Consider the following 22,196-nt stretch of genomic DNA (forward strand, 5'->3'; position numbering starts at 1 on the left):
TATTGCTATTTCATCACAGCAACTCATTAAATTAGCATATGCTTATTCTTGGAAAAGAATCAACATTCAGTGATGCTTCATGTCAGATTTCTGATATGTCAGTACAGTGCTAGCAACACACCAAATGCTTGAAACAATGCCAAAGCTGGCACTATAAAATAATTTTGTTACTCACCGATAAATCCATTTCTCTGTTGTCAAAGCGGGACACAGGGAACGTATGAGGTTAAGCTCCATCCTCTAGGAGGCAGGACGCAATGCTAATTTGCATAGGGGATGTGCCAGCCCATTTCGGCTTACTCCTACACCTAGCTCTGCCTATCATCATTTGGTACCAAAGTCTGTATGTGTATAACTATTAACTTTTATAACTTGAATACCTATAAGGCACAACATAGAAAGGGGATGACTATGAAGATTTTCATTCTTTTTACAGGGTGTGAAGCCCTGTGTCCCCGTTTCAACAAGAGAGAAATGGAATGAACGGTGAGTAACAAAAATCCTATTTTCTCAGCTGTCTAAAGGGGGACACAGGGAATGTATGGGGACTTAAAGCAGCCCCAGTTCCAGTAGGATGGGATACCATAGAGATATCTGCACCACTGAATGCAGAACCTTTCGGCCAAGAGAGGCCTCAGTTGACGAAAATATTTTCCTTTTGACAAGTAGGCATGCCGAATAGTCTTCCAAATCCACCTAGCAATGGACGTTTTGGACGCTTCGTGATCTTTCCTGGGCCTGGGTTCGACGAAAAGGCATGGAGCGCTCCAAGTATTTGTGCAAGGCACTGACCACATCCAGGGTGTTTTCTTTCTGATTCCTGGGATATGGGCAAAGAGATGGAACTACAAGTTTCTGATTCATATGGCAGGCAGAAAATACTTTGGGCAGCAAGGATGGAACGGTGCGCAACACTGCTTTGTCTTTGTGGAAAATCAAGAATGTGGGGTCACATGACAGAGCTCCCAATTCGGACACCCTTCTAGTGGAGGATATTGCTAGTACCACTTTCCATGTGTCAGAGATTGAATCCAAGGGTTTGAAGGGTGGTTCAAGTAGAGCCTCAAGCACAAGGTTAAGATCCCAACCTGGGACCAGTGGTCAGAAGAGGGGGCCAGATGTGCCACTCCTACAAAAATGTTCTAATGGAGTCGTCTAGCGCTATTCGTGATTGAAGAAGAACTGTAAGTGCCATCAGCACTCGTGTAATGTCAAGCTGGAGAAACAGTGCTTGGAATTCTCTGCACCAATTCCAGACCCTATGATAGGATTTGGACGAGGACGGCTTACAGGCTCATATTCATAGTCTATGACCTTCTCTGAAAGTCCCTTAAGTCTCCAAATGTGTCAACAGCCATTCTGTCAAGAAGCCTGGGTTGTAATGGGCAATGGGTCCCTGTAGAAGAAGATCCCTCCTAGGGGTTAGCTGTATTGGACGTTCCATGGGTGCTAATAGGGTGCTACCATTATCACTGACACTTTTCTGTGGGTTCTGGACGCCATCAGGTCTATCTGAGGGATGCCCCAATGGCACACCTGTTCCTGGAAGGCTTCTAGGTGAAGCTCCCATTCCCCTGGATCTAGTTGATTTCGGCTGAGTGAGTCTGGGTGTGCATCAGTAACTGTATCTGTTTCTGGATCCTGTCTTGTTTTTCCTGGGGAAGGGACACTGACTGTAGCAAGGTGTTGAACTCCAGTCCTAAGAATGTCATTTGATGGTTTGGATGAGATGCAAGTAGGCATCTTTGATATCCAGGGACATCAGAGTTGTCCTGGTTACATTGCCTGGAACACCGACCGCAATGTCTGTATTTTGAACGCAATCTTATGAATTTGTTTAGGCCCTTCAAATCCAGGACTTTACGAACTGATCTGTCATTCTTCGGGATGATAAACAGGCTGGAGTAAAAACTAAAGAATCTCTTGTGCTGTGGCACAATACCCCTCTGTCAACAGTCTTCCCCCTAACAGGCCTGAGGATTTCCGGAGGGCGTGCCCTGTCAGACTGAGGTGGTCTTATCCATAGGGGGCTTGTTATGTGATTTGCTGGGCTTCCATGTGTAACAGTTTCGCTCTCCTGGTATGTTCTTGAAGCCAGATCTCTGTGGAAAGGTATTAAGTGTGGTGAAGCAGTCCGCACAAATTTCCCACGTCTTGAAAGCGTGACCGAGCGGGCCCTGGATTGAGGAAGATGGGTGCTCTTCCCACCCGTGGCCTGCGAGATAATTTTCTCTAGCTCCTCTTCGAATAGGAGACTCCTCTATGAAGAGAAGCAACTTCTTTGAGCCGATGTCTGCTGACCAGTTCTTTAACCAGTGTTTGCCATGCCACCACAAAGAGCGCAGAAGAATGTGCAATAATTTGAACTGCGTCCAGAATGGCCGCACACAAGTAGTCCGATGCCTGCAGCATTGACCTTGCTGTTTATAGTAGATCTGATCTAGGAGAGCCCTCTTGTATGTCATGGACTAGAGATTCTGCCCACGACTGAATGGCTCTGCCCACCCCACTTTCATGGGGGGCCCTGGTGCCAATGTTTTTTTTTTGTTTTTTTTTTAAACTTATAGGGGACGGGGTCTGGGGTTGGGGGCAGAGCCCCCAAAAATGTTGTATGGGGCCCCGTGATTTTTAATGGTGGCCATACTCCTGTTTATCAACCCTTTCCTAACTGTTAAATGTACACATTTATTACAATGTGTCCTGCTCAAAGCTGTCCCACACATTCATTTTGAATGGGTGTTAGTGGTCATTGCTGCTGTGGGCCATTGATGAGCACTTATACCCATCCAAATGATTAATTCATTCTGATTTGTATTACGTTGTTGTGTATGTGCAGTAGTAAAGTATTTGAAAATTTCCACTTTAAAAGAATCCCAGGGGTCTTCTTTGGTGTAACTTGTATATTACAAAACGGTTTACCGCGAATTTACGCCAAAACCTTATACTTCAGTGGAACCACCAAATAACTTTTATAAACTCACTGGTTTTACTAGCCATAAACAGATGTTTATGCAATGTTTCACTCACATTCTTACTACCCTAGTACTTACTAATCTTTTGAATTGAGATTTTAACATGGTGATAGTTCAAGATTGCATAAATATCACATAACAAGGGGGCTTGTTATGTGATTTGCTGGGCTTCCATGTGTAACAGTTTCGCTCTCCTGGTATGTTCTTGAAGCCAGATCTCTGTGGAGAGGTATTAAGTGTGGTGAAGCAGTCCGCACAAATTTCCCACGTCTTGAAAGCGTGACCGAGCGGGCCCTGGATTGAGGAAGATGGGTGCTCTTCCCACCCGTGGCCTGCGAGATAATTTTCTCTAGCTCCTCTTCGAATAGGAGACTCCCCTATGAAGAGAAGCAACTTCTTTGAGCCGATGTCTGCTGACCAGTTCTTTAACCAGAGTGTTTGCCATGCCACCACAAAGAGCGCAGAAGAATGTGCAATAATTTGAACTGCGTTCAGAATGGCCGCACACAAGTAGTCCGATGCCTGCAGCATTGACCTTGCTGTTTATAGTAGATCTGATCTAGGAGAGCCCTCTTGTATGTCATGGACTAGAGATTCTGCCCACGACTGAATGGCTCTGCCCACCCCACTTTCATGGGGGGCCCTGGTGCCAATGTTTGTTTTTTTTTGTTTTTTTTTAAACTTATAGGGGACGGGGTCTGGGGTTGGGGGCAGAGCCCCCAAAAATGTTGTATGGGGCCCCGTGATTTTTAATGGTGGCCATACTCCTGTTTATCAACCCTTTCCTAACTGTTAAATGTACACATTTATTACAATGTGTCCTGCTCAAAGCTGTCCCACACATTCATTTTGAATGGGTGTTAGTGGTCATTGCTGCTGTGGGCCATTGATGAGCACTTATACCCATCCAAATGATTAATTCATTCTGATTTGTATTACGTTGTTGTGTATGTGCAGTAGTAAAGTATTTGAAAATTTCCACTTTAAAAGAATCCCAGGGGTCTTCTTTGGTGTAACTTGTATATTACAAAACGGTTTACCGCGAATTTACGCCAAAACCTTATACTTCAGTGGAACCACCAAATAACTTTTATAAACTCACTGGTTTTACTAGCCATAAACAGATGTTTATGCAATGTTTCACTCACATTCTTACTACCCTAGTACTTACTAATCTTTTGAATTGAGATTTTAACATGGTGATAGTTCAAGTTAAAAGTAGAGAATAAGAAGATTTAGTGTACTTCCTGTTAAATCATTTTCTTCAATCACTTAGGGGACAGAAGAACAGTGGCATATAGCTGGGACAACTAGGAGGCAGGACATAACAAAAAAAGAAACAAACTTCTCTATTAGCTATACTCCCAAACCGGTATAGCTAGGACTAGTTGCATACCAGAGAAAACAGGAGTCTTAAGCTGGCCATACATGGGCCGATATAAGCTGCTGACAGACGGAGTCAGCAGCTTATTGACCCGTGTATGGGGCCCTCCGATGGGCTTCCCCAATCGATATCTTGCCGAGCAGTTAGGGACCGTCTGAAGTTTCCTATCGGCAGCAATCAAAGCAAATAAAATGAAGGGAATTTCACTGCATACAATCAGGTTAATTGTACACATTTTTAATTAAAGTATATTGGAGATAGATTTCTTTTTCAACAAAGAAAGTAAAAAATTGGATTTTATCTTTTTGCCTTTACATCCCCGTTAATCATCCTGTTAAGGAGGAGAAGCATTCAGAAGGTGTAAGCCAGATAAAAGGTCAAGGCATACGTGTCCACAGCTCCCACCAGCGGGTCCCAGTAATGGGTGATGATATTTTGTATCTTTTGGTTTTGTCACCATGAGGTCCACTTCCAGCACACCCCATTTCAATGTTACCTCACAGAAGACTTTTAATATGGATCCAGTGACTGATGGCTTAAGTATTCTGTCTTCCAATTTTTATGGCCGAGAATGTAGATGCAGACAGTTGAGTGCAAAAGGGTTTTGAAACACACAGCAAAAGAACAGGGCTATTCGGCACTTAGAGGAATCCACAGGGCCAATAATACAAGTTAAAAAGGTCTTTATTAGTCATAATTAAAAGTATAAATGCATCTCCATAGGCCCTACATATTTCGTACCTGCAAGGTAACTTAATCATGGGCAAATGGTTTCTAACCAATGAAAGATGAGCTTGACCTCTTTAAGTGCTGCTCTGCTCCTTGTACCGCCCTGGTGGTATATGTATGCTACAGCTGTGAAGTTGTCCGATTGGACAATCTCTCAGCTCCTGTTGCCAGTGATGAAGGGAGAGTCAAATGTTTCGGAGCTCAGGGAGGACTGATCAGTAGACTCTTATCCAATAGGATCCAATAGCCTTGCACAAAGAAATCCTTCAAGACAGCTCCCCAGCCTAAAATGCATGCACCTGTTGACATTATCTACCACAGGAGGTCGGCAAGGGACCTGTCTGAGGAGAGGTGGTTGCTTTGCATTGCTCAGGTTTAAAGGGAAAACCAATCTTCTGAAGTAAGACGTTTAATTTCTTGAGGGAGATGATGTTCAACACCATAACCCCAAGAGTTGCATAAAGCATCTGGCCAGGAGGACTATCACTAAGGACTGTAAGTGAATAATATTGGGACAAACATTTGCTGCACAGTAAGGGACTGGGAATGATTTGTTAAGGCACCAACTGAGCTCCTGCAGAGGGTCCATAGAAGAGTAGGGAATGTGATCAGCTTCCATGAATAATGGAGCCTTGGTGTGTAGATTGTCTAGGTAGGGGGGTGATGGAAATCCTCCCGCTGAAGATCACATCTATGTCAAGCACCATTAACTTGGTAAAAACAGATGGAACTGACGGCAGTCAGAACAGAAGTGCTGTAAACGGATAGTGGTGGCTTCAGAATGCGAATCGCAAGTACCTCTGATGTAGAGGGAAATGTATACATAAAGGTATAGATCCTTTATGTCACAAGCCCAGGGGTCATAGCAGCTATGACAAGCCAGAGGGACTCCAGCTTGAACCTCCAGGGTTGGGTGAATTTTAGGTCTAACACCTGGCAAAAAGATTCTCCCTTCTTTTAAACTATTAATAGATACTAACAGTAGCCCTTGAAACAATCCCCAAGCGAAATCAGAGAAACTGCTTGTGTGTGTAGAAGATTGGAAACAATGTCTTGAAAGACCTGGTGTTTCATGCGGTACTGATGGATCCTGGACATGAAGAAAGGCAAAAGGAAAGGAGTAAAATTCCAAATGGTAAACCAAGGACTTGATTAAGTGCAAGAGAAGTGGCAAAATCTTTCTATAGCTGTATGCAGGCCCCGTATGTAGAATGTTGTACTGGACTTCTTGTTACCGAACTTGCTGCTGGATATCTGGTCGGAAGGCTATGGGCTAGAGTCTTTGCTTGTTGGTCAACAAAATGTTCTTGCTGATAAATGAAGGGTCTTAGGTTGTAGGAGCAAGGTGTTCTTGCCCACAGTGACCTAGTTAATTATTTTGTCCAAATCTGGACCAAAGAGAAGTTTTCCCTTGAAGGGAATGTAGGTTCGTTCTTTACCACAATTTCATTGAGAGAGAATGCTGTGCTGCAACTGCCAGTGCAGAAATCCGACTGACCACTTGCACTGTATCTAGCAAAGCCTCACAGATATTATTTGTAGATTCATGGAAACAAGCCCCTGAAAGGATTGCCAGACGGAGGGAATCTGAACAAGACTGGATGGTCCTGAAACTCTTCTTTATAAATAAGACCTAAAGTGTATACTGAAGAACGTTAAAGGAACAGTTCAGTGTAAAAATAAAAACTTGAAGGGGGGGGTCACATGGGACATAACTGTTCAGTGAGTTTGCTATTGATCCTTAGCTTTCAGCTCATATTCAAATGCAACAGTTATGTCCCATGTGCCCCCCCCTCAAGTCACTGACAGGTTACTGCTTGGTAACCAGCCAGTGGAAACAATGAGCTGAAAAGCAGGAAGTAGTGTTCTGTTCTGTTATACATCCAGTCACTCCAGCCTTTATAGATGTTGGCTAACTAACTATATTAGAAATACTTTTATTTTGCACAACCTATCTATTTACCCAGTTTTTATTTGTATACTGAACAATTCCTTTAAGCCACATGCACAGTAATAATGCCATTCTGATAAAAACTAGCCACATAATTTACTCAGCCCATGACTTCTCACATCTATTTATTAATCAATCAATGAGAAAATGCAGATTTTTGAGTTTGTGAATGAGAAGGTACTGCGCTATACATTAAGTCTGTTACAGAGCAGCCCTCTATAAACTGCAGATGAAGGGCAATGAAGGGCCAAGAAGACCAAGCCACCTCATCGCCACCATCTCCCCCCAAAAGAGCACATGCACACATGCTGACCATGATGCATTGGGGGACAAGGTTCCAGACTAGGGGTTGGCAACAGAAGAGGTGCGTGACTAGCAGCCGCCCACCCCGCTACTTAGCAAAGGTACACATAATTTTACAGTGGAACCAAAGCATAAAGAAAAGTAACAATTGTAAACTTTACAGATGAAAAGGTGTAGTTTCCATTTACTCAGTATGGTGTTTTCTTAGGCAAGCTATCCTTGCTTTCCAAAACAGTTTCAGTTAAGAAGGCCTTTTTACTTACAGGTATTTTCTGGGAGCACTGGAGGCTGCTTTTTCCTAGATTCAGGAGGAACTTGCTTTGGAGCATCTTTTTTTGCAGGTGGTGTGGAGGTTGATGGGACCAGTAAAGGGTTAGTGGAAGGCTGTGAAGCAGGCTGCTTGGTGGATTTACGGGAATTTGGGGATTGCTTGGTTTCGCTTGTGGAAGCGGCAGGTATCTGCTCTTCTACTTTATCCTCAGTCTGTTTCCTAGGAGGCTCATTCTTTTTTTGAAGCAGAGATGGGGTTGAAGGTTCTTCTTGTACAGAGGGAGAACTGGTGCCAAGGGCAGAGGCGGGTTTTAGTTCTGGAGGGCTCTTAATAGGTGGCAACTCTTTCTTTTCAGTCACCTTGCATTTCCTTTCTTTCTTCTTTGCAGCTGAGTGAGAGAGAAATATTCAATTCCAGCAACTAAAAAAGACAAGTAACTTTAGTCTGGTCTGGATGAAATATGATTCATCTTACCTTTAGCTTGCTTCTGAAGATAAGCCTTAGATGGCATCCACTGCAAGTTCTGGCATTTTCTCATCCTACAGAAAAATGTAAAGCAATGAAAGATAAATGTATATTATGTTGGTATTCTTAACCTACGAAAGAGGTAGTAATAAAAACAACTTACTTGCAACACTGTTTTTTTATGTTCCTTCCACCAAATTTAGGTTTATCAAGACAGTTAGTACATATGCCACAGTCATCAGGAACCTGGCAGCCTGGACACTGTCCACAACGTCGAGATCTGCGTCCCTTTTTCACAGGAGGCTCTTGCTGTGCCTTGTTGCGTGTGATTTGTTTTATAGGTTTGAGTGGCGGAGCTGGCTGATCAGCATCTTCTGATCCAGCAATGGAGGACTTGTCTGTAAGATAAAAGAAGGGCTAACAGGGACTTGTCAACACACACACACACACAAAAAATTACCATTGCAACAGCAATGACAATACCAACCCTTGAATGCATACAAGAAATCTACTGGATGCTTGTAAGAATAACAGAAGCGGTGTACTGCAAATCCTCTACTCGTGTTTCTAAACTATAAACTCACCATCATTTCCCATGGAAGACAGGACCTTCTCTCTCTCCTCCCAAGGTAAGGCACTCAATGTGGGCATGTCATCTGGAAAAACCGCCCTTTTGCGCCCCAAGGCCACGGCAGCTCGGCGACAAACATGTTTTATCCTTGGACCGCGAACCGATGCCTCAGAAGAGTCACTTTCTTGGCCCTAAAGTAAATACCACATTTGTTTTTTATATGTATTTAAAGAAGTATTAAATAATTCATTAAAAGTATTTTAATAGGGCTTGTGATATTTATACATTTTCCAGTAAAGAAATGCAATTTTAACTGTAAATCCTAATATAAGTACACGATTTATGACAAAATAAGCTCTTCTGTTTTACACCGTGACTGTTAAAGCTCTGCAGAAAATTTATGATTGAGTCACAACCCTTTTGCCGTTCAGACTAAAAGTGGCCATACACAGGGAGATTATGTTGTATGAAACGATTGATTTTAGCAGTATCCAAAAAGGGGATTTTGTGTTACTCACCGTTAAATCCTTTTCTCTTCAGCAGTCTGTGGGACACAGGGACCATGGGGTTTAGCTTCTACCTTCAGGAGGCAGGACACTAGAACAAAAACTGACTCCGCCCCCTTCAGCTATACCCCCTACTCACCGCAGGGGAGCTCAGTTTTGAATTAACCAAGAAGAAATAGAACTCCATAACTATATACAAACAACCACTTGATGGCGAATAACAGTCTGAGGAATCGCTTCCTGGGCGGGATGCCCTGTGTCCCACAGACTGCTGAAGAGAAAAGGATTTAACGGTGAGTAACACAAAATCCCCTTTTCTCTTGCAGATATCTGTGGGACACAGGGACCATGGGGACATACCAAAGCTGTCCCAACTAATAGGGAGGGAGGAAGCGAGGCCGAAGTCTTTAAACTACCGCGGCCTGTAATACCTTCCTCCCGAAGCGTGCATCCGATGCCGCAAAGACCTCAAATTTATAGAATTTTGTAAATGAATGGATAGAGGACCATGTTGCGGCTCTGCAAACTTGTTCGGCTGAGGCGTGATTCCTGAAGGCCCATGAAGTGCTGACACCTCTCGTTGAATGGGCTCTGATGAGTATTGGAGGAGTTTTTCCTCTGGCCACGTAGGCGCGTCTAATAGTTTCTCTTATCCATCGGGATATGGACGTTTTAGATGCCGGAAAACCTTTGCGTATTCCTGAATGAATGATGAACAACGAAGATGATTTTCGAAATTCTTTGGTTCTGTCTAAATAAAACTTGATGGCTCTTACAGGATCTAAGGCATGCAAGGCAATCTCCTTAGCTGATTCAGGATGAGGACAGAACGATGGTACTGTGATGTCTTGGTTGATATGAAAATCCGATATGACCTTGGGTACAAATGAAGGAATGGTGCGTAGAACTGCTCGATCCTGATGAAATGTCAAGAAGGGTGGTTGACATGATAGAGCACTCAGTTCGGATACTCGGCGCGCTGACGAAATAGCTAATAAAAAGCCACTTTCCAGGAAAGCCACGCCATAGGAATGGAAGCCAAGGGTTCAAACGGAGGACCCTGCAATGCCGACAGCACCAAATTCAGGTCCCACGGAGGAAGAGGATCTCTATATGGAGGAACTATATGAGTTGCTCCTTGTAAAAATGTTCGAATATCCGCATTAATTGCCAGCTTCCTTTGAAACAGAACCGAAAGTGCTGATACTTGGGATCTTAATGATGCCGGAGACAGTCCCTTATTCAAACCAACTTGAAGGAATTCTAAAATGCCAGGAATTGAACAGTCCTCAAAAGGTATTCCTTTCTGAACACACCAATCTTTGAAACAACGCCACACTCTGTAATAAGTCTTCGACGAGACTGGTTTCCTTGCTGCTATCATGGTCTTTATTACCTCTGAAGAAAACCCCTTTCATTTCAGCACTAGGGTCTCAGTAGCCATGCCGTCAAATTGAGCATCTTCGAGTTGGGATGTACTATGGGGCCTTGAGATAGTAGATCTGGTAGATTCGGTAGTGGCCATGGCTCCTCTCTGGACAAATTTATCAGATCGGAAAACCATGCTCGTCGAGGCCAGTGTGGTGCTATTAGAATCACTGTGTGATTTTCTCTTTGAATTCTTTGAATTAACCTGGGTAGCAGAGGCAGAGGGGGAAATGCGTAGCCTAGTTGGAACTCCCATGGAGCCGTCATGGTATCCACTGCGAGTGCTAGAGGATCCCGGCAACGAGACATGAATTGTAGTACCTTCCTTTTTGCTCTTGATGCCATAAGATCTATGTCCGGAATTCCCCATCTTTCTGTGATCAAGGTGAACACTTCTTGCTTTAGAGACCACTCTCCTGGATCCAATGTCTGTCGACTCAGATAATCGGCTTCCCAATTTTCGAGGCCCGGAATGTATATTGCGGATAGAGTTGCATTGTGTTTTTCCGCCCACGACAGAATTTGGCTTACTTCCTGGAGTGCTTGTCGACTGCGAGTACCTCCTTGGTGATTCAAGTAAGCCACCGTTGTCGCGTTGTCCGATTGAACTCGGATGGCTATTCCCTTCATTATCTGTTGCCAATAACTGAGAGCCCTCTTCACCGCTCTTAGTTCTAGAATGTTTATTGGCAGTTGAGTTTCTGCTGATGACCAAATCCCCTGAGCTGTGAGTGTGCCGAACACTGCCCCCCAGCCCTTTAGACTGGCGTCCGTAGTGAGGATCCGCCATTGGGGATCTGCAAGGTTTCTCCCTTTGGACAGGTTGTTGCAGTTCAGCCACCATGTCAATGACACCTTGGTCTTGGGAAGTAGAACAATTCTCTGAGACAGATTTGTTCGGTTCCACTGTGTTAGAATGTTCCATTGTAATTCCCTGAGATGGAACTGCGCAAAGGGAACCGCTTCTATTGTGGCCACCATGGATCCCAGTAGTCTCATGGCAAACCGAGCAGTAGTGTTCGGAGTCTTGGTGAGACGTCGTACCAACGCTAAAATATTCTCTATCTTGTCCTGCGGCAGATAAACTTTCTGTTTCTTTGTGTCGAAAATCATACCTAAAAACTTTAGTTTTTGGCTGGGAACTAATTTTGACTTTGTGGTATTGATTATCCAACCCAAGCTTGTCAGTGATTGTATCACTTGGGCCAGATTGTTCTGTGCTTCTTGGTGAGATGGCGCCTTCAGAAGAATGTCGTCCAGATAGGGCGTAATGGATATCCCTTGTACTCTGAGAGATGCCGCCGCTGCTGCCATCACCTTGGTAAAGATCCGTGGAGCCGAGGTTAGGCCGAATGGTAGTGCTACGAATTGAAAATGTAGTCCTAGGTAAGCAAACCTCAAGTATTTCTGATGGACTTGGAAAATCGGGATATGAAGATACGCGTCCCGGATATCTAGAGCGGCCATGAACTCGTTCGGTCTCATACTGGCAATAACTGAGCGTAGGGATTCCATCTTGAAATGAGCTGGTCGAATGAATGTATTGAGCTTTTTTAGGTCTAATACTGGTCTGAAGGAGCCATCCTTTTTTGGCACAATGAAGAGGTTTGAGTAGAACCCTCGAAATTTTTCCTTTGGGGGAACAGGTACAATGACTTTTTCTTGTACTAGATTGAGTACTACTGCGAAAAAGGCTTGTCTTTTTTGTGGTTCTGTTGGCACTCTTGACATGAAAAATCGAGATGGAGGGATGGAAGAAAACTCCAGCTGATACCCTCGGGATACAATTTTTTGTACCCAAGAATCCTGAGTGGTTCTTCGCCAAACCTCTTGAAAGTGAAGCAACCTGGCACCGACTGTAGGTTGCAGACTGAGATCGATTTGATAGTCATGCTGAAGATGACTTGTCTGACGGCTTTGCCTGGTTTCGTCTGTTCTGCCAGTTGCTCTTGAACTTATTCTGGAATCTACTTTTGTTTCCTGAAGACTGAGGCTGGAAGTCCCTGGAAGTTGAAGTCTTGGTGTAGCGTGGGGAACGAAAAAATCGTCCTTTCCGAAAAGTAGACCGAGGTTTATTTTGTGGAAGGAGCGTGCTCTTGCCCCCTGTGGCTTGACTAATAATTTTATCCAAATCAGACCCAAACAGAAGTTTTCCTTTAAATGGTAGAGTGGTAAGAGATTTCTTTGATGATAGATCTGCTGACCAGAGTTTCAACCATAAGGATCTGCGTGCCGCCACCGATAATGCTGAAGTACGCGCTACTACTTGGGCTGCATCAAGAGATGCCTCACAAATATAATCAGACGCATCCTTAATTTGTGAAGTGATGTCCAGAAGTTCTTGTCTAGGTCTTCCTGAAGCAATATCATCCATCAAGGATGAAATCCAAGTCTGAAGAGCTCGGCTTACCCATGCCGTTGCAAAAATGGGCCTTAAGGATTCTCCCGATGAGGAAAAAATGGCACGCAGAAGTCCTTCCAACTTTTTGTCCATAGAGTCCTTGAAGGACGATGCGTCTGGAACCGGCAGAGCTGTATTCTTAGACAGTCGAGAAACCGGAGCATCTATAGATGGAGGAGAACCCCATTTGTCAATATTTTCTTTTGGAAACGGATAAAGTCTTTGAAAACGACGATTAGCCTGAAATCTCTTCTCCGGTTGTTCCCACTTGGACTGAACAATGTTGTCTAGTTGAGGGTGAGAAGGAAATATTGGTACCGATTTTTTCTGACGTTTAAACATTAACTGAGAAGAATCTGATGAAAGCTCAGATTCCTTGAGATCCAAGCACTTGATTACCGACAAAATTAACTTGTCTATAGATTCTGAGGATCTAGTCGGCTCCTCATTATCCTCTTGGCCATCTGATATTTCACCTTCACTTTGTGAAAAATCATCCTCTGTAGGAGAATTGGCTATAGATTCTTCCTCACTGAGTTCCAGAGATGTTGAAGGAACTGCACGTTTGTGGCCACGGGTCTTAGGTTCCACTGTACCCTGATCTAGTCTGTCTAGAAGTTTATCTAAGCATGCCGCCAATTTAGGAATGCCGGAAGATAACTGGGTTGCCCATGCAGGCGGGGCTACTTCAGCGACTATGTGAGTTTGAGCAGTGGCGGTCGGTACATGCGGAGGAGAATTATCCTCCCTATTGTCTGTCACAGCAGTTTCCTGCAGTTCCTGAGCCCTCAGTGACCCCTCAGCCGAAGAAGGCGGAACGCAGTTACTGCATAAGGTCTCTTTATGACCAGCTGGTAGGCGTTTGCGGCACTTGGAGCATGCTAAATATTTAACTTTAGAAGCAGCATGACTGGTCCTAGCAAACGGTCCTTCAGACTTTTTATCCGCCATGATGGAAAAACTTTTTTATGTATTTTTTAAAACCAACACACTCTGAGGTAGCTCTGAGGAAGCTTTTACCCTTGTGCCTGCCCCCCTCGGCACTTTCTCCCCACCCCTGGCCCCTGTGTCTGACCGTGAAGAACAACTGCTGAGTCAGCGAAGCACCGACTAGTAACACCGAGACGGGTCCTGCACACGCACGCTAGGAGTGTTGACACCTCCGTTCCTAACCGCCGACAACCTTTTCTCCCTGAGGTGCTGACTGTCGGCTGGCCGCAAACACCCACACGCTGCTCGAATCCCTTGCGCACTTAAAATGGCGCTGACGGAAGTGATGAGTCATCGCCGACCCGAGCTACGTCTATGCGTTCCGCAGTGGAACGCAGTCTCACAGAATTAATCTCCAGGTGCGCCCTTCCCCACGCGCCTAACAGAACACACTGGGGCCGAAGTCGGAAGACACAATAGGACCAGGGGAGAGGTTGAGGGGGCGAAAAACACCATTACTCGCCAAATAAATGCTCCAGCGTAAAAACGCCAATACTCACAGACCCTGGACATCCATCATATCACAGGATGCCCGCATTCAGCCTTCTGCTCTGGACAGCTACGGCTCATGTTACATGACACCATTAAATGCTGTGTGGCTCGCTCCATAAGAGACTTATTCGCCCCAGTGCAGATATCCCACGAAGGGGGAAGCCTTAAAAGGAGATTCCCTTAAGCAGAGAACTCCAGGACAACCCCTGGTGCCAAACACAAGGTCTGGCCGCAGAATAATCCTGACTGGATTAACATCCTGACTCCTTGAGGACACTAGAAAAACTGAGATCCCCTGCGGTGAGTAGGGGGTATAGCTGAAGGGGGCGGAGTCAGTTTTTGTTCTAGTGTCCTGCCTCCTGAAGGTAGAAGCTAAACCCCATGGTCCCTGTGTCCCACAGATATCTGCAAGAGAAACAATGTTCTACTTATTATGACATCAATGTAAACCAGGGCTGTCCAACTGTAGCCCACGGGCCTTGACCCCCTTGTGTGGCCCCCCACGAGTCTGCTGTGTCTGCTTATCATGTGTAAACTTTAAGACCCTGCATTGTTTAAACCTCAAATTCAGACTGTAATCCCCTGTATTGTTCACACCTGTGACACCTCTATGACACCTCTATTGGTCACACACTAAAGCCCTGTACTGTTTACACCTGAGAAACAGAAAGACCCAGACTGAAACTGCCCACATTGTTCACATTCATACAAACTGCTGGAGGGGCACCAGCACTGTGTCACTGAATGTAGTACGTCTTAGAGTGGTCCTGATAAGTTTCCTTGTCTTCTGCTCTGTTCTGCCTTCCCCATGCTCCCTGTGTGTGCCATACTCTGCCTGCCCTATGCCCCCTGTGTGCCACACAGCCTGCCCTATGCCCGTGTGTGCCATACTCTGCCTGCCCTATGCGCCCTGTGTGTGCCATACTCTGCCTGCCCTATGCTCCCTTTGTGTGCCATACTCTGCTTGCCCAGTGTTGCTTGTGTGTGCCATACTCTGCTTGTCCAGTGCTGCCAGGGCGTGCCATTCTCTACTTGCCCTACACTACCTGTGGGGTTTAAGCCTGGTAGGGGTGAGTTCTGGGGGTTTGTTAGCATTTGGAAATTGTTGTTAGGGGCCCCTAAGGTGTTTAATCATGTGTTGGGGGGTTGCTTACATTTTCACATGTGTGTGATATCCCTGCAGTGAGCACCAACCATTTGGTTTTTTGGTTTGCTAACACAGTTAATATGGATATGATCTTAAAAGTAATTGTGTTAAACATGGGTGTGGTTTACAGTGGGTGTGGTTTAAAAGAGGGAGTGGTCAACACTGACTTCAATTATCGGCCCTCTACCACGTAGGCCATTAAAATTTCTTACCACAGAAGTTGAACAGCGCTGATGTAAACTATTATTCCAACCACATTTTCATTGTGAAACAATGAAATCGGTCAGTGAATGGTGCAGCAAGATAATCATCATTGAAAGATTGTTTACTGTGCATGCCTTTTGCAAAAGTAAACAAAGGGACAGCCAGCGATTGGTTAATTTATGATAAATTTTGCAGCCTACGTGACAAAGATCAGACCAAAGTCTCTTCACATATCATTTACTGTGGATGGGTAAAACGTTTGTTAAGACAATAGGATTGTTCAAAGAGCGCAGACTAAAACTGCCCATGTGGGGCAAGTTTAAGGGTTGAGACACACCTGGAGATTCGGGGACATTTAGTTGCCCGACGACAAATCGCTTCTTCTTCGGTCGACTAATCTCCCTGAACTGCCTTCCTGCCAGCTAGAATGAAAATCGCCGGTGGGATGGCACTTGGAGTGCTTTGTTTTCCAAAGTCGCCCGAAGTTGCCTCACGAGGAAACTTCAGACGACTACGGAAAATAAAGTGCTCCAAGTACCACCCCGCCGGCGATTTTCATTCTAGCCGGCGGGAAGGCATTAGTAGAAGAAGAGGCTATTTGTCGTCGGGTGACTAGTCTCCCCGAATCTCCACGTGTGTCTCTGCCCAAAAGGAACAGTAACCAACACCAACTAATTAAAGCATTTTAAAGTAATTAACATATAATATACTGTAAGCATGCACTGGTAAAGGCTGTGTGTTTGTTTCAGAAAGACTACTATAGTTTATATAAACAAGCTGCTGTGTAGCCATGGGGGCAGCCTTTCAAGTAGAAAAAAGGTGAAAAGGCAATAGTTACATAGCAGACAACAAATAAGCTCTGTCCAATACAAATATGTTTTATTTGTTATCTGCTATGTAACCTGTGCCTTTTCGCCTTTATTCCAGCTTGAATGGCTGCCCCCATGACTACACAGCAAATTGTTTATATTAACTATAGTAGTCTTTCTGAAGCAAACACATCAGTTGTACCAGTGCAGAGCAACAATACATTATATTTTAAAGAGGTGGTTCACCTTTAAGGTAACTTTTATAATGTTATAAAATGACGAATTCTAACCAACTTTTTTTTTGGTGTTTATAGTTCTTTGGGGTAAATTTATCAAAGAGTGAAGTTCCGCCACTAGAGTGAAATTCCGCAGCTCTCGATTCATTTCTATGGGATTTTGAAAGACGTATGTATCAATGGGTGAAAGTGAAAGTTCGCCCTTTGATGAATACGCCTTTAAAAATCCCATAGAAATGAATGGGGAACTTCACTATTAACTTCACTCTTTGATAAATATACCCCTTTGTCTTTTTCTTTTGATTCTTTGCAGCTTTCAAATGGGTGTCGCTGTCTCCTTCTAAAAAGCAAATGGTCTGTAAGGCTACAAATGTATTGTTATTGCTACTTTGTATTACTGATCCTTCTATACAGGCCTCTCCTATTCATATTTCAGTCTCTTATTCAAATCCATGCATGGTTGCTAGGGTAATTTGGACCCTAGCAACCAGATTGCTGAAATTGCAAGCTGGAGAGCTACTGAATAAAAAGCTAAAGAACTCAAAAACCTTCAATAATAAAAACAAATTGCTAAATATCTCAGAATATCACTCTCTACATCATACTAAAAGGTGAACAAACCCTTTAATTAACTTTGATAGACTTTCAGTTTTTGTTGTTACTGTTCGTTTAAATCCCTGGAAAGCACATCTAACTTATTCGATGGGCAGTAACTGTAGTGCCTATTACATAAATTGGAACTAAAATATATATATATATATATATATATATATATATATATATATATATATATATATATATTATTGTTATAACTTATTGGTGCTTATTATGCTGGAAATTTAAGATATTAAAAATAGGCTGTGAATTTCTAAACAATATAAAAAGGCAATAAAAAAAACTGCTCATACAAAGTCCATGCGGAAACTAAATGGCCAAGCAGAAACAATATAGCTGGCCCAACATACTGATATAAAAACATCTGGACCTCATAAGCATTCAATATTTTCAATGAGGCAACATATTTCATTTACATTTATAGCTTTCTATAGTGTGGAAGCTGCAGCTGTGGAAGTGTGCCTGTAAATGCAATCATACGATGGTGAGAAGCTGGAATTTAGGAGCCACAGGAAAGTAAACAGTTTTGCTGTATGCATGTCTGCTGCTAACAGTCCTGAAAACACTATACTGTGTGTAATTTATACGTTTGCATTTCTAGAGCAGCCATAGGCAATGCTTTGCAAACAGGAGCACCAGCCCCACGTCTCAGGTAAACAAATTAAGACTTGGTATGGCCAACATATTGGCATTACCCAGTAAGAATACCTTTCCTTCTCCTTTAAGCTTGCCGTGATTATTGTGACTTGTTTGATAATCATTAATTTAATCATTGCCCAATTTAGTATCTATATTCAGGTCCATATTGGGCGATTTGATCAATTGGCCCTAGGCCAACAACCATCTTTGAACAAGAAGATTTGGATAAAAGATTAGAGATAATCATGGAAAAAGTATGGTATTATAAGAAAACACAAGCACAAGAGTTACAAACCTGAGCCTTGGGTTGATCTGTTTGTTTCAGGAACTTGCTCTTCTCAATCTTACACAGTTGGGCTTTTGCCTTTCTCAGAAGAGCAGCCACATGTTTGTCAGAGACAGGAAATTTGTCTGCTTGAGCCAGCATAGAGCTAATAGATGTAGAGGGCGGCTTTTGATTACTCACAGGTTGGGCAGGGAGCTGTGCTTGAGTCTCTGCTGTTGGAGATTTGGCACAGATTTCCAGCTCGGGCTTTTCAGATACAGCTCTGCCCTTTTTGGATATCTTGTTTTTAGCAGGCATTTGATCAGTATGGACTGAGGCTGGGGAAATGTCTATGTTGGATTCCACTGTGGCAGGCTTCTTTCTTCCTGACATTTTAATCTGGGTTGCAGTCATGATTCCTTCTTCATCATTTCTCTCGCTGCTTATTTTACACACAGAGTCAGAGGTCTTTTTTCGTTTATCCCTCCTAGAATCACGGGAATTTTCTTTCTCACGGTCTTTCTCCCTGTTTTTCTCAACTTCCCTTTCTTTGGAAGCTTCCACCGATCCCCTGTTTTTACTTTTTCCTCTCTCCATCTGTACACTTGAAGGGAACCAAGGGAAGAGGGCTGGAGAGCCACTGGGTGAAGAAGAGAAATGTTCTGCAGGAGTGCTGGTTGGTTTTCGCTGTTTCTGAATTTTCTCTGCAATATCTACAGATGCTGGAGTCACTGAAGAGGAAGAGAAAGGGAAACTAGGGTTTAAGGCACTGGCGGCAAGGGGACTAACTGATATGTCTGTAAGTGACGTGGACGAGGGTGAAGTAAGCACAGACAAACTGCTGTTGCTTACTCTCCTGCTTCGCGTCCTCATGGAGTGAGATGGTGATTTAGGCTCAGAGCTGCGGATGGGATTGAACACCCTCCTTTTACTTCTCCGAGAAATGCCCATCATGGAAGCTGTCCCGCTGGAGCGACCAGCAGATGGTGGAAGGGTGACAGATTCAAAGATGCGAGAATGTGCTTCACTAGGAGTGAACCTGGGTGCACGAAGCAGTGGGCTTCTTTTGTGCACATCAAACCTAGCACCTGAAGAATGGATATGGGAAAAAAGTCTTCCGGGTCCCACAACAGAATGTGAAGGGAATCCTGATGCAGTAGCTAATCCTACATCCTCTGGAGTTAGAGGAGGTGGTCTGAAATTGTCAAAGATTGGTTTCCTTATGAGCCCTTCTTTGGCGTATTTAGCAGAAGAAAAGTACTGAGACTCTAGTCTGGAATGTTTTAGGGAAGTCCAGCGGAAAGTTGGTTCCCGTAATATAGACCTTCGTTTCTCATGCATACGTGAGGCAGAGATAAAAGGTGTAGCCACAGGAATAGCAGGCATTAACCAAGGTGTGTGATCAGGGAGGCTGGCAGAAGGCTGTAGAGGTGTGGGTGGACTTAGTAGCGGGGGAGGTGGAGAAACAGAGGCAGTTTGCTGAAAAGATGGACGTAAAATGATCTTCTTAGCAGGCCTGGAACTAAAGTTCTTATTGCAAACGGGTAACCTTCGGCTCCTTACACAATTGCTTTCTAGGGGTTGTTGTTGGGTTGGAACTGATGTAATGGTCTCAGCAACTCGTCCTTGTGGCTCAGACACAACTGGCGTCTCCTCTGAGGCTTGAGACTCTGTTGAGGTGTCTACACTAGGACTACTAGAGCGAGAGTCATCTGAGGTGGCCTGTGAAGACTGCTGAGATGCAGCACTTGACTTCTCACTAGATCCACATGAGGCAGTGCTAAATCGGCTACCATTGGGGGCCGATTCTAAACGGGCGATCTTTATGGGAGGTTCATAGTCCTCATCCTCGATAAACCTTCTTGGCGTCTTGATTATACGGGATGAGACCGTGCTAACTACAGGCATAATGAACTGACGGATGTTCTTTAACTGTGTCCTACCTTTGCAGCCTTGAAGTTTTGCTGCTTCTAACTCCATTTTTTTTTGAGCCCCCTTTTTGGCCTTCTGCAAAAGTTGCTTGGCAATGGCAGTGTCTGTCCTCTTGGAGGAAGGAATTATCCTCACAGGCTTCATTCTACGTGGGCTCTGCCTTACCGACACTCTGGTATCTTCTTTTGAAGGCTGTGGTGAAACATCCTTATTACCCCGTTGATTTCTCTCTGTAGGAACCTGCTTTCCAAATGATCCTTGTGTGTCAGTCTTGAATCTTTCTGAAGATGGTGGTCTTCCACGTCTTCGGACAATGGAGACCCCTCCATTTGTACCCAACTTTAATTTATTGCTCTTGAACTTTGACTTCAAAGGAGATAGTTTGCCTGCTCTGAGCTTCTTGATTTTGGCAGCATGCTGGAATGTGGCAGATGGTTTTTTCCTTTTTGATTTTTCTTCACAAGTAGCTTTGATGGATTCAGTGCCATCCCTTTTCTCCTGTGGCAGTTTAAACTTAACATTGCCATGTGCTGGAGGTCTTCCCCGTTTTTTCTCTTCTGTTTTACTCTCCACCCTTTTTACTTTATCTGGAGGTCTGGTTTCCTGTTTATTTGGGGTTGATATGGTGTTTTCGGCAAGATTAGATGATGCATCAGAATTTCGAGACAGACTATTGCGGGGTCTACCACGAGGTTTTCTTTGTGTTGTCTGAACTGAGATAAAAGAGTAAAGAGCAATTTACTACATGATACAAAGTAACTAAACATATTTTAACTCATACAGATGAAGGGAATTTATCCTATAAAGCATGCCATATAATATTCAATTAACAAAGTATTTCAGAGTAAATGCTTCTATCCCTTAAAGGGGTTGTTCACCTTTAAATTAACTTTTAGTATGATGTAAAGAGTAATGTTCTGACACAATTTGCAATTGTTTTTCATTTTTGCTGTTTGTGGTTTTTAAGTTATTTAGCTTTTTATTCAGCAGCTCTCCAGTTTGCAATTCCAGTAATATGGTTGCTAGGGTCCAAATTACCCTAATAACAATGCACTGATTTGAATAAGAGACTGGAATATGAATAGGAGAGTCCCTGAATAAAAATGAGTAATAAAAAATATTAAAACATAAAATATAAATTTGCAGTTTTGCAGAACATTTGTTTTTAGATGGGGTCAGCTGCAAACAGTCTGAAGAAGGAAAAAACTTGAAGGACAATTAAAAAGTTGCTTAGAATTGGACATTCTATAACATACTAAAAGATAACTTAAAGGGGATGTTCACCTTTAAGTTCACTTTTAGTATGATGAATAAGAGGCTGGAATTTGAATAGGAGAGGCCTGAATAGAAAGACGAGTAAAAAAAAAAAAAAAGTAGCAAATACATTTGTAGTCTTACAAAGCATTTGTTTTTTAGATGGGATCAGTGACCTCCATTTGAAAGTTGGAAAGAGTCAGAAGAAAATGGCATATTCATTAAAAAAAAAAAAAAAAAAAAAACTATATAAAGTAAACAATGAAGACCAATTGAAAAGTTGATTAGAACTGGCCATTCTACAACATACTAAAAGTTAACTTAAAGGTGAACCACCCCTTTAACACTAAGGGGCAGATTTATCAAGGGTCGAAGTAAAATTAGACTAGGGAATAGTTAAAATTCAATTCGAGTAAACAAATTCAAATTCGATTTTTGAAATTTATCATGTAAAGGTCCTTTAAGAATTCCAATTTGACTATTTGCCACCTTAAACCTGCTGAATTGCTGTTTTAGCCTATGGGGGACGTCCTTGGATTTCTTTTAAATCTGCAAAGCATCCGCAGAGCATACTATATATAAATCCTGTCATTTTAGTTACCTGCATTCATCTATAATATTTTCAGTAGTAT

The 22,196-nt window shown here is 43.3% G+C and overlaps 1 protein-coding gene across 4 annotated transcripts in view; it reads right to left on the minus strand.

The window, feature by feature from the left end:
• LOC108696457 (histone-lysine N-methyltransferase 2A) overlaps window positions 1-22,196 on the minus strand; it is a 120,231-nt gene that overhangs the window by 68,819 nt on the left and 29,216 nt on the right. For all 4 annotated transcript variants that reach the window (XM_018225851.2, XM_018225849.2, XM_018225850.2 and 1 more), the window contains 5 exons: window positions 18,409-21,023; window positions 8,660-8,837; window positions 8,239-8,473; window positions 8,085-8,149; window positions 7,603-7,998 (listed from right to left, as the gene is read on the minus strand). In XM_018225851.2, coding sequence (XP_018081340.1) covers window positions 7,603-7,998; window positions 8,085-8,149; window positions 8,239-8,473; window positions 8,660-8,837; window positions 18,409-21,023 — 3,489 coding nt within the window. The remainder of the gene's footprint in view (window positions 1-7,602; window positions 7,999-8,084; window positions 8,150-8,238; window positions 8,474-8,659; window positions 8,838-18,408; window positions 21,024-22,196) is intronic.

This window comes from Xenopus laevis, chromosome 7L (genome assembly GCF_017654675.1).
Source record: "Xenopus laevis strain J_2021 chromosome 7L, Xenopus_laevis_v10.1, whole genome shotgun sequence".
NCBI classification, from domain to species: Eukaryota; Metazoa; Chordata; class Amphibia; order Anura; family Pipidae; genus Xenopus; species Xenopus laevis.